Source organism: Podarcis muralis, chromosome 15, assembly GCF_964188315.1.
Source record: "Podarcis muralis chromosome 15, rPodMur119.hap1.1, whole genome shotgun sequence".
NCBI classification, from domain to species: Eukaryota; Metazoa; Chordata; class Lepidosauria; order Squamata; family Lacertidae; genus Podarcis; species Podarcis muralis.
In genome coordinates, this window is record NC_135669.1 from 7,014,553 (window position 1) to 7,028,506 (window position 13,954).

At 42.9% G+C, this 13,954-nt stretch overlaps 1 protein-coding gene across 4 annotated transcripts in view; it reads right to left on the reverse strand.

Annotated features, from left to right (window-relative positions):
* DDHD2 (DDHD domain containing 2) overlaps window positions 1-13,954 on the reverse strand; it is a 27,740-nt gene continuing 13,786 nt past the window's right edge. For 3 of the 4 annotated variants that reach the window (XM_028707377.2, XM_028707378.2, XM_028707376.2), the window contains exons 9-18: window positions 13,443-13,513; window positions 12,623-12,745; window positions 11,866-11,961; window positions 10,561-10,680; window positions 8,727-8,882; window positions 6,439-6,541; window positions 5,029-5,202; window positions 3,564-3,726; window positions 2,976-3,083; window positions 1-1,458 (exon numbers count right to left, since the gene is read on the reverse strand). In XM_028707377.2, coding sequence (XP_028563210.2) covers window positions 3,002-3,083; window positions 3,564-3,726; window positions 5,029-5,202; window positions 6,439-6,541; window positions 8,727-8,882; window positions 10,561-10,680; window positions 11,866-11,961; window positions 12,623-12,745; window positions 13,443-13,513 — 1,088 coding nt within the window. In that variant the 3' untranslated portion in view covers window positions 1-1,458; window positions 2,976-3,001. The remainder of the gene's footprint in view (window positions 1,459-2,975; window positions 3,084-3,563; window positions 3,727-5,028; window positions 5,203-6,438; window positions 6,542-8,726; window positions 8,883-10,560; window positions 10,681-11,865; window positions 11,962-12,622; window positions 12,746-13,442; window positions 13,514-13,954) is intronic. The other variant, XM_077919929.1, reaches the window with a different exon arrangement.

A 13,954-nucleotide genomic window follows, 5' to 3' on the forward strand; every position in this document is an offset into this window, starting at 1 on the left:
CCAGAAGCAAGTAAGTTCCCCTTGCCCTCTAGTGTGGACCACCCTCCACCAGCAGTGCCAAGCCACTCACTTGCATTCAGCTTAGAGGAACAGCACTGTTTCTTTCCTTACTCAACCTTCAAGGGCAAGTGAAGCAGAAATCGCCTTTCTCCTTGCTTACGACAGGACTTGAAGAACTGGTAGCAAGGAGAAAATGGAGATGAGTAAATATATTAGTGGCCTCCTGTATTCAATATACAGCTCAGCATATCAACTTGGTGAGCAGTTGGCCAACCACCTTCCTATGTTTTGTCAGGAAAAAAAATATGATCTCCTGTGTGAAAAGTGCAGGTGCAGAGCTACTGCTACTCTGTTTTAAAACACAATCTACTAAATGGGCACAGGCATAGTTTTAATTCACCACCAGGATCTCTTGGTAAGTAGGTATAGGCTTAAAGGGTTGGGAAACATGATTCCCCTTGACCCAGACTTATCCCACTCACCCGCTGACAAATGAGATCAGAATTAGCTGTAAAGTGAGTGGATGTTCAGTCACAGACACCATCTTTGCGATGCATAATCCTTTCCAAACACTTGTAGTAGGGCATCCTATTCTTATTGAACCTAGCTCAGGGGAAGAGCCTGCCAACAGCCCAGGCTCTCTTCCTTATTGCATAGCTGCTGGATCATTGCAGCTCTTAACACAGCATGGACAGCAAAGATACAAATGAAATGGAGCTTATCCAGTATGCTAAAGCTGTTTGGATAAGAACTACACTAAGCAGACAACACAGACAATTTCAGAATCTGAGGAGTCACCTGTGCCAGATACAGATTTACAGGGTTTCCCCAAGCACCTGTCTAGTTTATTCCTAAGTGAGTGCCTATGTGCTTTTCCTGTTGTAGCAAGGTTGGTACAGGACGATACATGGGAATTACCAGCACAACAGCGCTTGCTATGGTAGGGACAGGAACTGGCCTTTTTGCTTTGGTCTGTAGCTCCACCTGTTGGGCAAAGCAGCAGCAATAAGGTTCGAAGGAACAAAAATCTACTCAAAACAAAAACGTCTGGTGCTGGGTGTCCAGCGCAGCCACAAAACAAGCATTTCCTTATGCCCACATTCCTCACAGCTTTACTCAGCAAAGTGTGATATCTCTCCAGTTTGGTATCAACGTCCTGTATCATGGCTTTCCAACTCAAGAGGAGGTGTGAAGTTCTAGCACCGATTCCTGGCCCCGCCTAGTGCACCACTAGACCTGATGCGGGTGGTATTGCAACTTGACACACGCTCGCCTCTAGCCAGAGGACAAAGCCCAGAGAGTCAAAGTGCTTGCTGCACTTCCCATGGAATAAGACTTGGGTGGTGAGTCCTCCAGAGCTCCAGGCAGTGGGGGTGAAGCATGCTGGGCGCAGCAGCAACAGAGGAGACAAGAGGGAGGTGGACAGGAGCCTTGATGAGTTTTCAACATGGAGCAAATCTAAGGAAGCAACAGGTAAAGATTAGCTAGGCCAGTGCTGGATGGATGGATGCAGAAATCAAATTGGGATAATAATAATAATAATAATAATAATAATAATAATAATAATAATAATAATAATTTATTATTTATACCCCGCCCATCTGGCTGAGTTTCCCCAGCCACTCTGGGCGGCTCCCAATCAGTGTTAAAAACAGTACAGCGTTACATATTAAAAACTTCCCTGAACAAGGCTGCCTTAAGATGTCTTCTGAATATCAGGTAATTATTTATCTCTTTGACATCTAATGGGAGGGCGTTCCACAGGGCGGGCGCCACTACCGAGAAGGCCCTCTGTCTGGTTCCCTGTAGCCTCACTTCTCGCAATGAGGGAACCGCCAGAAGGCCCTCGGCGCTGGATCTCAGTGTCCGGGCTGAATGATGGGGGTGGAGACGCTCCTTCAGGTATACAGGACCGAGGCCGTTTAGGGCTTTAAAGGTCAGCACCAACACTTTGAATCGTGCTCGGAAACGTACTGGGAGCCAATGCAGGTCTCTCAGAACCGGTGTTATATGGTCCCGGCGGCCACTCCCAGTCACCAGTCTAGCTGCCGGGAACTACGTTATGGCTATTTCAAAACTGCAAACACTGGGTAAAAAAACATTTAAGTATCAACATAAGTGACAATTAGGAAAAGGATAGTACTGAATGCATCGTGTAGCTCCATGAGAAATCTCTGAAAAATACAGTAGCATTCAACAGTGCAACTTAGACTCCAAAAAAAAATTGAAAAACAAAAGATAATGAATTGTTTTAGTGACTTTTGGCTAAAATATTAAATTTGCATTGTTTAAACAAAGTATATTAATTTGGGAGGAGGTTATGTGGCAGTTGTCTACGCTTCTTTCACAAACAGTAAGCAATCAGAAAAACAGGAAATAGGTCTGGAGAAAGGAGAGTGCCTCTTTCTGCCCTGTACTATCAATGGAAAAAGAGATTTCACTCAATCATGTTATATTCTGAGGACAACTCAAGACAGCCACTGCTATTCCTACCATGTTTCTTGGATGACAATGGGTGCACCCCGCTAAAACAAAAAACTACCAGTACATAGACATGCTCCTACACCAGCTAAACATCAGTACAGTGTGATGAAAATAAAGTTTGCTGCAATCAAAACAATTTTGATTCACTGTAATGAATTAACCATTACTTCACTGTATTGTTTAGGATTGTGGAATTAAGGCTGTTACCGTTCCTTCACGGCCATTTGACTCTGAGCCACTTTAGCTGTGGACAAACAAGAACGCTGAAGGTGCTATGAGAAACACATATTAATTTGTGGCTTACACATTCATTTCTTGAGTCCTAGGGTCATGCTTGGCCAAACCAGCTTGGTAGGTTTTTGAAGCACTACCAACAACCCACAAAATCTGCAAACAGCATTCATTGTGAGCTGAGTGCACACACCACAGCCAAAATAGTTTTTTTGCACTTTTCCCAACTAGGTGATGAGTAGAAAGACAGGGCAACTTACATTTGGTGGAGCTGGTTAGTCTGGCTTTATGGAAGGGGCTGGTCCATGCCGATGCCCATTGTTTGGTAAATCTCTTTCAGCAGCAACAGCACTGTGTCCTCTGACTCCCTGGAAGTTAAATATTTATACCATGAATTCCTTATTAGAACTACATATAGAGCAAGTGTGCCAAAGTGGCAGATTTACTTAGGCACCAGGAAAAAGGACAATCCTAACACTAACACACACACAATCATCTCATCCCACAGCTATAGTTATGATTGTTGAAGACACAACTTTGAATGAATGAAGTGTCCAGGACAATAATAAGGATGTTTGCATTACTCTTGTCAGTTTCCTATGTCCTCCCAGAAGTTATCACTCTTGAAAGTGGTTGGAAAGTTATGAGACTGTCCCACCCCACCTCCTTGGCTGAAAGTGGTGGAAACCCCTTGTCTGGCGCCTACTGGAAAGTCTTCAGAGAACCTTGTTCTGCCTATTGATAGATCTTGCCCCAATAAGGGAGAACATATATATCGCTCTGAGCTTCTTGGAAGATGAGGGAAATTGCCAATTAATTTAAAGACACATTTTAAAAAAAAAAATTACCAGTAGCAGAGATGGCCTTGCAGTGCAAACAGGTACTCATTAAAGCTTTCGATTGGCTTCTCTTGAAGCACGTAGTCAATGCGGTGGCCGCCATTGAGCATACCCACGTTAACTGGGGCAGGCTCTTCTTTCACTGGTGTGGTTGGTTCCTCGGGTTTCCTTTCTGAATTGTTTAAGAAAGAAAGACAGCATTAATATACACAGCTAAAACTGGTTACCAGGCTGGGTTGGTGAAGGCATGACTGTCCAATGCTAACAGGTATTGCAGGTCATGTTTCCCGCCTAAGGAGGAGTAAGATGCTCTGTCACACACTAGATGCAGACATCTTTGCAAGCATCACCACAGGCAACTGAAAACAAGGGGTGACTGCTGCCAAAATAAAACAAATTAATTTGACATTTTGGCAAGAGAGTTACACCAGTCCATGTGCAGGCCCAGAGATTACAGAGCACAAATTCAAAGGAAGCAAAAGTTGTCAGTATCTGGCCAAAGAATACCTAAATTAATTGACAAAATTATTCAAAACTCTCACATGGTTGAGAGTCTAAGGAGTAAGAGACCACCATCTTGCAGAGAGCTGAGCAAGTTTGGGTCAGGTCAGTGCTTGAATGGATGAAACCCAGGAACCTCATTTATGTTGCCTTTAATGTGCTGTACGTAGGGCTGTCCTTAAAAACTGTTGAGAAGCTGCAGCTGGTACACAAGGCTGCTGCCAGTTTGGACTGACTCAGCCAGCTAGAAGCATATAACATGGGTTGTGAAGAGTCTGATCTGACTGCCTATATGCTACCAAGCCAAATACAAGGTTTTAGTGCTGATGTATGGAACCCTGAATGACGCTGAACCCAGTTAACTGAAGGAGCATCTCTCCCTGCCCTGCCAAGGAATTAAAATCTGTTGGGGATGTACTGGTCATGTCATCTCTGTGTGAAGCCTGTAGTCTGTAGCTCTTTGGTTCAAGACAAGGCCTTCTCAGAGGTGGAACCCCAGCTGCGGAACATCTTTCCCCTTAATATACAACTGGTGGTGACACTGCTTAGCTTCCAGTACCAATTAAAGACTCACCACTAGCCACCTGGCGGGGGCGGAGTCGGACATGATTGAGGTTACTTATTTGAACACTGAATAGGAGCAGGTTAAGTGAGTTCATGAACTGCTTTTCATTCTGTTTTATGTTGTTCACTTTTATGTCACATACTTTTATTGAATGCTGATGTATACATTTGTTTTTACTGTGTATCTGGGCAGGGCAGTACAGATATTTGTTTTAGCCAGCTTAAGATCACTTGAGAATGAAGGGCAGAACAGAACTTGTATAAATGCATCAATGGAAGCATCTTGCAAGGACTTGTGCAGAGCAACAGGCAAAATTTCCCCTTGGTTGCAACAGGAAGAACGGGTGGGTTCCGCTGGATTCTGCACCTTGTTCTTCCGTTTACAAACTACAATTAAGTCCCTGCTCACCAGTCTGTTTCTCTGAACTGGCTTCAGCTTCCAATACTTGTTCCGTGTCTCCAGTGGCTCCTGCCTCCACAGCGGGAAGTGAAGTCCTGGTGAATGACTGCCAAGCTGTTCTCAAGGAGCCCAGTAAATTGTTTTTGAGGTCCATGCTCATTCGCGTGAGGCCTTCCTTCAGTTCTGAAAAGGAGAAGGTAAAAACAGCCTTACAATTAAAAAAGCAGCCTGTTCTGAAAGCCTGCAATTAAAAATATGTCATCAACAGGCCAGGATACATCTATCTGACCCCTTATGGCTTATCCTCATGGCTTCAGCACCACTCAATTCCTAACACCCTCTTCTTTCTCTCCCCTCCCCCCCCCCCCGTCTCTTCAATCCTACCCTTGATTCTCACAATTCCACCATCTCTCTCTCGCCCCTTCCTCCCTGCCCCCACTCGAACTTTCCTCAACTTTTCTCCAATTCTCTTGTTTCCCTGGATTATTTCTCACATATTGTTTTATTTCCAGAAGATGGATGGCTGGAATGATTCATCTTTGTTCACAAGTGAAAACATTATTTCAAGAATCATTTGTGTCACTTGTTGAGGTTGCCAGAGGATTGTGGCTAACATTCTGAGAAAGTAGAAATATCTGAAGAGCAACTTTAGGAGGCAAAATGTGATATGGGAACTTGGCACATAACTATTGTTTTTTCCCTGGTAGCATGTAATGTGTCATAATTATTAGTCTGAATTGTAGCATGTGAATTGTAACATATGTAGATAAATTGCAGAAAGAGCATCTTCAGTTTTGGTACCTAATTGCATAAGCTCAGTTACAAAATTCTCTTCTAAGTTATCAAAAGCTTTGAATGTTTTAAGTGTCAAAATGGTAATTGATGTTTCGTTTTGTTCAATTTCCTATAGGACAGAACATTCAAAAAATTTCTAATTAGGTCTAAAATTTATTATTTTGTTACAAATCCCACTTGATCTGAGTTAGTATAATTATAAATAATTTATCAAGTCTGCTAGACAATAAAATATTTTTAGACCCAAATCTTGAATGTCTCCAGGTATATAATATTTGATCAATTTCCACATTCCACAAAATAACCTTCAATAATTCCAGAAAATAATTTCTTTAACTGAGCTATTTAGATATTGTTATGTTTTTAAATAAAACATTTCCCTGTATGGACTAGGGATTTGTTATTTAATCAGGTTGAAAGTTGCTTTTTAATCATGAAGGGCTAGAACACAACTTTCTAAATGAAACCTGGGTCTCAGGATAGGTGTTATGATTGCCCCAAGGGGAGCAGAAGACAATCTGTATGTCTTGTGTTCAATCACTAGCCAGAAATATAAGGTGGTTTTTTGGGAGCGTACTTAGATTCAAAGGGCGATGCAAGCAGAAGGAAGATTCTCTCTTTTACCTAAGTGCATTCTCTTCCTCCCCTTGTGGTGAGGGAGCAGCATTGGATCAAACTCCACATCAGGGACAATCATGGGCTCAATTCTGTATGCTACTGGATCAAACTGCAGAAGAAAGCAAGCAGAGACACTTCATTCTAATTTATATATAACATCTCCTATCCAACCTTTTGGTTCCAAATGACCACTAAGGTGGCTTATAAACAATTCTAAAAACAACATAATGATTAAATTCAAAACCATTCTTAAAATATACTAACAAAACCAGTGGCTACACACACACACACACACACACACACACACACACACACACACACACGAGTGGTACCTCTGGTTATGTACTTAATTCGTTTTGGAGGTCTGTTCTTAACCTGAAGCTCCAGTTTAGCTAATGGGGCCTCCTGCTGCTGCCACACCGCCGGAGCACGATTTCTGTTCTCATCCTGAAGCAAAGTTCTTAACCTGAGGTACTATTTCTGGGTTAGCAGAGTCTGTAACCTGAAGCGTATGTAACCTGAAGCGTATGTAACCCGAGGTACCACTATATATATATATATGGTACATAAATCACATTGCATTAAAAAATATCTAGTAGCAGCATATTAACCCTAAATGGTTCAGGACTAGGATTTCTGAAGGACCCCATTCTTGGCTTGAACCTGCCTGCCAAAACCTTCTTCCAAGTTCAATTGCTTTCTGGTGTCTGTTTGGTTAGGACAGTGATGGCCAAACTCGGCCCTCCAGCTGTTTTTGGGACTACAATTCCCATCATCCCTGACCACTGGTCCTATTAGCTAGGGATGATGGGAGTTGTAGTCCAAAAACAGCTGGAGGGCCAAGTTTGGCCATTACTGGGTTAGGAGATGGGACATGACAAATGGGTTATTTATTTATGTTTCTTGCATTTACACCCCACCTTTCTTTCATCATGGCACCTAAAAGCTTATAGAAAGCCCCTCTACTCCTAGACTGCTCCTAGGCAAACAATGTACTGGAAAAACTGCAGAGCTGTCCTCGCATCCATGAAATCCTGAATTGCTGCTGACAAGGCAGCTTCAGCATGTCCCCAATACAACAGACTGTTGGATAGCACAATAAGTACACCAAGAGAATCCCAGTTCTGTCCCTCTGGCACAGCATCAGTATCTGGTCTGCAAGAGGACTGGTCTCCTAGCAAAGAAGATGGGATTTCTAGTGATGCCACCCTGCCCAACCTTTGCTGGTGCTACACTGAGTACCTAGAAGGATGAAGGATTCCTAAATTCACTTATCATGATACTTAAAATAATGAAATAAAATTGAACTTCAGGCACAATTGTCCTAAATGGTCACACTTTATGTTATTTTCAGTGAATGAATACTTGGTATTTAACTGGGCACAGTAGGGACGCGAGTGGCGCTGTGGTCTAAACCACTGAGCCTCGGGCTTGCCAATCAAAAGGTCAGCGGTTCGAATCCCGGCGATGGGGTGAGCTCCTGTTGCTCGGTCCCAGTTCCTGCCCACCTAGCAGATCAAAAGCACATTAAAGTGCAAGTAGATAAATAGGTACCGCTCCGGCAGGAAGGTAAACAACATTTCCGTGTGCTGCTCTGGTGTTGGTGTTCCGTTGCGCCAGAAGCGACTTAGTCATGCTGGCCACATGACCCGGAAAAACTCTGTGGAGCGAACAAACACCAGCTCCCTCGGCTTGTAAAGCGAGATGAGCGCCGCAACCCCGGAGTCGTTTGCGACTAGACTTAACTGTCAGGGGTCCCTTTACCTTACCTTTAACTGGGCACAGAACGGGTATGTATCTGTTAGAGGTTTTGTTTTCTCCTGTTTTCATTTAATAATTTATATACTACTTAATGCCAAGTACCAGCATATTTTCCAATTACAATCCACTTAAATTGGGGTGGAAACATGTGGCCTTCCAGATGTTGTTGGACTCCAAACTGCATCAGCCCCAGTTGCATGGCCAATGATCAGGGATGATGAAAGGAGCAACCAGTTCCAGATTCCTGCCTTTGATGGAAGTTTTGTGGATCGCATGAGAGCAGTGAATTCCACATTTAAGTTCACATTCCGCATTATGCAGTAAAGCCACTGCAGGGTATCTAAATATGTTGAGTTGGAATCAGACCAAGTTAATTGCACTTAAGCCCCACTGCAATTAATGAGACCTAATTTAGTCATTATGTATCTTATAGAGATTCCACAAAAATAGATGTGTGAATAACTTGGGACGGCACCCAATAATTTGACCCTCCGGAGGGGGTGGGAGAACAAGACATTACTGCTCATACATACAGGATGGAATACATTGAAGAAGCCTTTGCAGGTAGGCAGGCTGTAGTTCGGATCGATCCTTTTCACCCCTCGCACAGTGAGAAACATCCCAATAGGGGAGCCAAAGGCAAAGAAGATCTCTGGTTTGTAGATTAGCTGAGGATAGTTTGCCGAGACCTAATGGAGTTTAAATACAACATACTGTTTTTGTGGGAAATAAACTTCATGCGGCAAATTTATGAGAGTGTATTACTTGAAATTAAGCACATAGCAATTGTGAAACAATCGATCCCTCCCTGCACATGACACACAGCTGACCTGTGGAACTCACTGCTGCAGGACATTATGATTTTTATTTTACTCTCATTCCAAGGACCTCTGAGGAGCTTCTCAGGCAATCTCTTCTCCAAGCTTAAACAATTTAAGCTTCAGATATTAACTAGCTCAGGAAGCTTCAGATAGCTCTCTAGGTTACATATTAGGCAAATATTTGTTAGACTGAACACCTGAGTTATCATTTGGGATGTTTAAAGACTCAGAAGCGTAAAACCTATTACATCACCAGTACTGAAAACCTCAAACCAAGATACTGAAGGAGAATATAAGACGACTTCTACTGCAAAAGGCCCATCGAGTCCAGCATCCTGTTCTCACAGTAGCAAACCAGATGCCTATGGGAAGCTTGCAGGCAGGACCTAAGTGCCACAGTGCCCTCCCCACGATTCTCAGCACATGCTATCCAGAGTCATACAGCCTCCAACAAGGGAGATGGAATATAGCCACATTCTCTTTTAAAACCAACCAAATTGGTGGTCCTCGCTACCTCTTGTGGGAGCAAATTCCATAGTTTATCTATGTTAAGAAGTACCATATTTTTCTGTGTATAAGATGATATTTTTTCTTTAGAAATAACTGTGGGAAATTGTGGGTCGTCTTATACACGGATAGCAGGCAGGCGACTGGTGGCAGCAGCCAGCAGGAGATTTGCAGTGGCGATTGGGGGGGTGTTTGGTTGCTGCGGCAAGGCCTGCTGACGATTGTTGCAGTCCCAAAAATAGGGGTCGTCTTATACATGGGGGCATGTTATACACAGAAAAATACGGTACTTTCTTCTATCTGTTCTGAATCTTCCAACATTCAGTGTCATCGGATGTCTCCAAGTTTTAGTACTGTATATATTGAGGGAGACAAACTCATCCTAATTCCTTTTTGTTTTAAACACCCTGAACCATTTGGTATCACCAGCAAACCAGGCTACCTCATGGCTCTGCCCTAACTCTAAATCACTTATGAGCAAGTTAACAACCACAGTGCCTAATACTAATCCTTGGAAGATTCCACTTTCTACAGAACCCACCATATACCCGTGACAGTGATTTAACAGCTTCTATTTCTAAATTTCAAACTGTGGTAATCCACCTAGGAACCAGCTAGTGAAGGGTTTAATCATCACCAACCCTCCGTTGGGAGAATTATCCATTTATTTCTACCCTTTGCCTGTTTCTGAAGCAGTTTCCTAATCCATAAGAGGATCTCTCCTTTTATTCCATGACTGCTAAGCTTACTCAGGCTTCTTTCACAAGGTACTTTGAAATAAGCTTTTTTTGAAAGACTAAGTACACAATGTCAACTGGGTATGCTTGTTGACGTAATATAGGAGAGTAATAGAAGTTTTCCCAACCTAGCTGAGACTGCGCCAGGTAAATCCAAAACAAATTTGGCCTGGACTTGGGGAACTTAAGTAATACTTTCTTAAAACAGTTCAAGAGTCACTCAAAGCCCAACAGGTCTTCTGTTCATTTATTATGCTCTTAAACTGAGGCTGGCACAGAGTTGTGTGGGAGGTGGGGGTTACCTGCCCTGTCACAACATCCAGACGCCGGCAACTTGTCTCTGCATTTGTAGGCTTTACAGGTACCTCCTGCTTGACATTTCCACCTTCCCCAGCAGCTGCAGGTGTCTGCCCTTTAGAATTCTGCAAGAAAAATCAGACAGTCATCTCCTGTAGCATTCCTTTCAAGCACACTGTTGGCACAACTGCCCAACCCACTAGGCTACTGCAAGAGCAGAAGGCTCACTTTGCAAAAAGGTTTCAGTGTTGCACAATAATTACCATTTAGCATTTCTACAGTATAAACAATATGCATTTGCCAATGTCACTGGTTGCTCAAGTAATTGTATTACCGTATTTTTCGCCCTATAAGACGCACTTTTTCCCCTCCAAAAATGAAGGGGAAATCTGTGTGAGTCCTATGGGGCGAATGCAGGCTTTCGCTGAAGCTTGGAGAGCAAGAGGGGTTGGTGCGCACCGACCCCTCTCGCTCTCCAGGCTTCAGGCAGATATCTGCAAGCCTGGGGAGCCCGCGGGAGTTCCCGCAAGGGCTCCCTAGGCCTGCTGCCCGGAGCACGGGGCGCGCTGAAGCAGAGCGCCCCGCGCTTCGGGCTGCTATCCGCAGCCTAGGGAGCCCTGCGGGAGGTGTCAGAAATTTCTCAATTTCCACTTAATCTCCAATAAAGAAAAAAAGGGGGGGAACACAGAGAGATGTATTGCCCAACTTAAGTATGTATACAAACTCATGCCCCCCTGAGAACAATGGCAGGTCAATGCAGAGCCATCTGCGGCTGTTTTCAACCAGTTGTGCTTCCTGACCATTCCAAGATTTTAAGTTTAAAGCAGGAAATATATGTAAAAGGCAGCCTGCTCAGATCACCTGGCAGAAATGAAAGTAAAAGAGAAAAAAGTGTGTGTGTGTGTGTGTGTGTGCGTGCGCACGCGCAGAATTAAACACACACATATTTATGAAGAAAGAGGACCGAATGGCAGCGTGGAGGAAACCAAGCGAAAGAGGAATAGAACTGGATAGGGCTGGTCTGCCCAATCCTGCCCCAGAGATTATGAAATGCCCTTGCGCTGGAGCTGCCTGCCTGCTAACGAACTAGAGTAGAATAGACAAACAGAAGGGGGAGAGAGAAGAAAAGATTGCCAAAGTGTTGGTGGGGAGAGAGCAAAGGGCTGGATGTTCCATTTGGTTCAAGTCAATAAATATTGCCAATAGCCACAAAATTATAATACAAGGAGATTCAAAGCATTCTGCATTTTTCCAATCCCTAACACCGAAGGTATGGATTTAAATCACTTGAACAATTACCCCAAACATACCTGGTTGTTGCTTTTGTTCCTTAAATAATGCAGAATTTTCATTCTGGGTCCCAGGGGAATTCCCATGTCTTTAAGTTCCTTTTCTGTGCACAAGGCCTGTTACAGTAAGAATCACACACACATATATGAGCTGTGGTTCTACAATAGATAGTGACTTAAATGAAAGAGCCCTTGGACTTTAGTAACTTGTGTTTCAGTGCTATCCTTTGAGAAACACAGAGGGTTAAATATGGTCAGGTCACCCTTATAAAAAATACAGCAATACTAGTAAATGTAGCCTCAGAAACTCTTCATGCAAATATTCTTCCACCACTAACCATCTACAAGACTTGTGCAGCAACTTAGCTCTGTCTTGGTAACACTGTTGTCAAGTAGTTGTTTCCTTCGCAGATTGAGCAAGTTCTAGTTGCTCAGCCCACTCCGTAGCTTCAGAGGACTTCAGTGGGACCTGCTGTCTAGTTGTCAAAAGGCAACACCAGAGAAGATCAAGAATGAGAGCAGGAAATGTTTCCTGAAAAATCCTGGCACCATCTGGACACAGGGTTAGTTTTGCTGCTGATACCACACTTGAATGCAGTTATCTTGTGACCACTCCTTGCAAGCCGCTTTCACAAGCGATCCGAACAAAGACCTGAATGGATATGTTCCCTCCCCATTTCCCCACAAAATACCATTATTGATCTTCATGCAGGAGCCTAGAAGCTGAAGAAATAGACATACAGGAGCAAAGCAAGTAATGCAAAAGTTCTACATTTACCAGTGCTTGCCTGTCCACATTTTCCTTCTCGAATACAGAGCAATATTCAGAAAGCTCTAGCTCCGTCAAAATGTCTGTCATAGATCCAATGCCTTCTTGGCCGGTTGCTGATATTTGTGACTCCTGTTAAAATAGATACCACTTCTGTACAGCTTTTGACTTGCTTTGATAAAACACTTAAGACAGGATAGTTACCAATATATAGCTAGTGGACTATATTGCTAGAGTACTGATTGTATCACAGTGTGTACATTTCTTTTATTATTGTTATAAATGTTATATTTTATTATTTGTTTATTTATTTCTTAGATTTATATACTCCCTTCAACGTAAGATATAGTATTATCAAAGGGTGATTTTAGGCATTTGCTTAACTTACCTGCTGTAAAAGAGCAAACACATACGTAATCCTCCTTTATTAAAATCAACATCTTAAAAGTCCTTAGCTCTGCCTATACCAAGGATTTGGAACCTGTGACCCTCCAGATGTTGTTGGACTTCAACTCATTGCCCATTCAATGTTGATGAGAGTTCTAGTTCAAAACATCTGGAGGCACCAGGCTTGCCATCTCAGGCTAGACTGTGCAGACATTTCCCCCTATTTTCTGAGAAACGTGCAAAATAGGAAAACAGCCAGCCCTGACACAGGAGCTTAGGGGCACTTTTTGTGGAGTCACCTAGCCTTTGAGTAAGTACAGAGTGCTGAGCTTTGAAGAATAGCAGGCAAATTTGCACAAAAGCAACAAAGATTCCCCAAAACACAGAGAACTTACAAGGCCAGCTTAAACTCAGGAAGTTGTTGAATCATGCTAACGCATACCTCATTTTTATCTTCCTCTCCATCAGATGTACATTTTTGATTTGTGAGAAGATCAAACAATATAAGTGATCCTAAGAAAAGAATAGTCAGTGTCTTGGTGGAAAGATCATGAATATAACATCTAGGGCACTGCAAATGTCTCGTCTTCCCTTTCTAGGATGGAGCTAGTTATTGTGTGTAAGCTTGTGATTTAACTCCCTGCCCACCTTTTATAAATAAAATGCAATTATTGAGGCTGAGATTAGGAAAAGGGAGACTGACAGGGAAAACTACCTTTGTATACCTTTCACCACCGGAAAGCCTACCCCCAAGCTGCTTTTTCTCACCCAGAGGAAAATATGTGGCAGTATTCTTTCTCTTTTTCCCTTTCCCCTTTGAATTGCAACCTCAGCAGCTGTAGTTTGTTTCATTAAATCATTATATATGCACCTTGAGTACAAAAAGAAGAATAAAAAGGGAGCTACACTTGTTAAAAATTGAGAGAGAAGTACAAGGCTTCAAAAAAGGAGAAC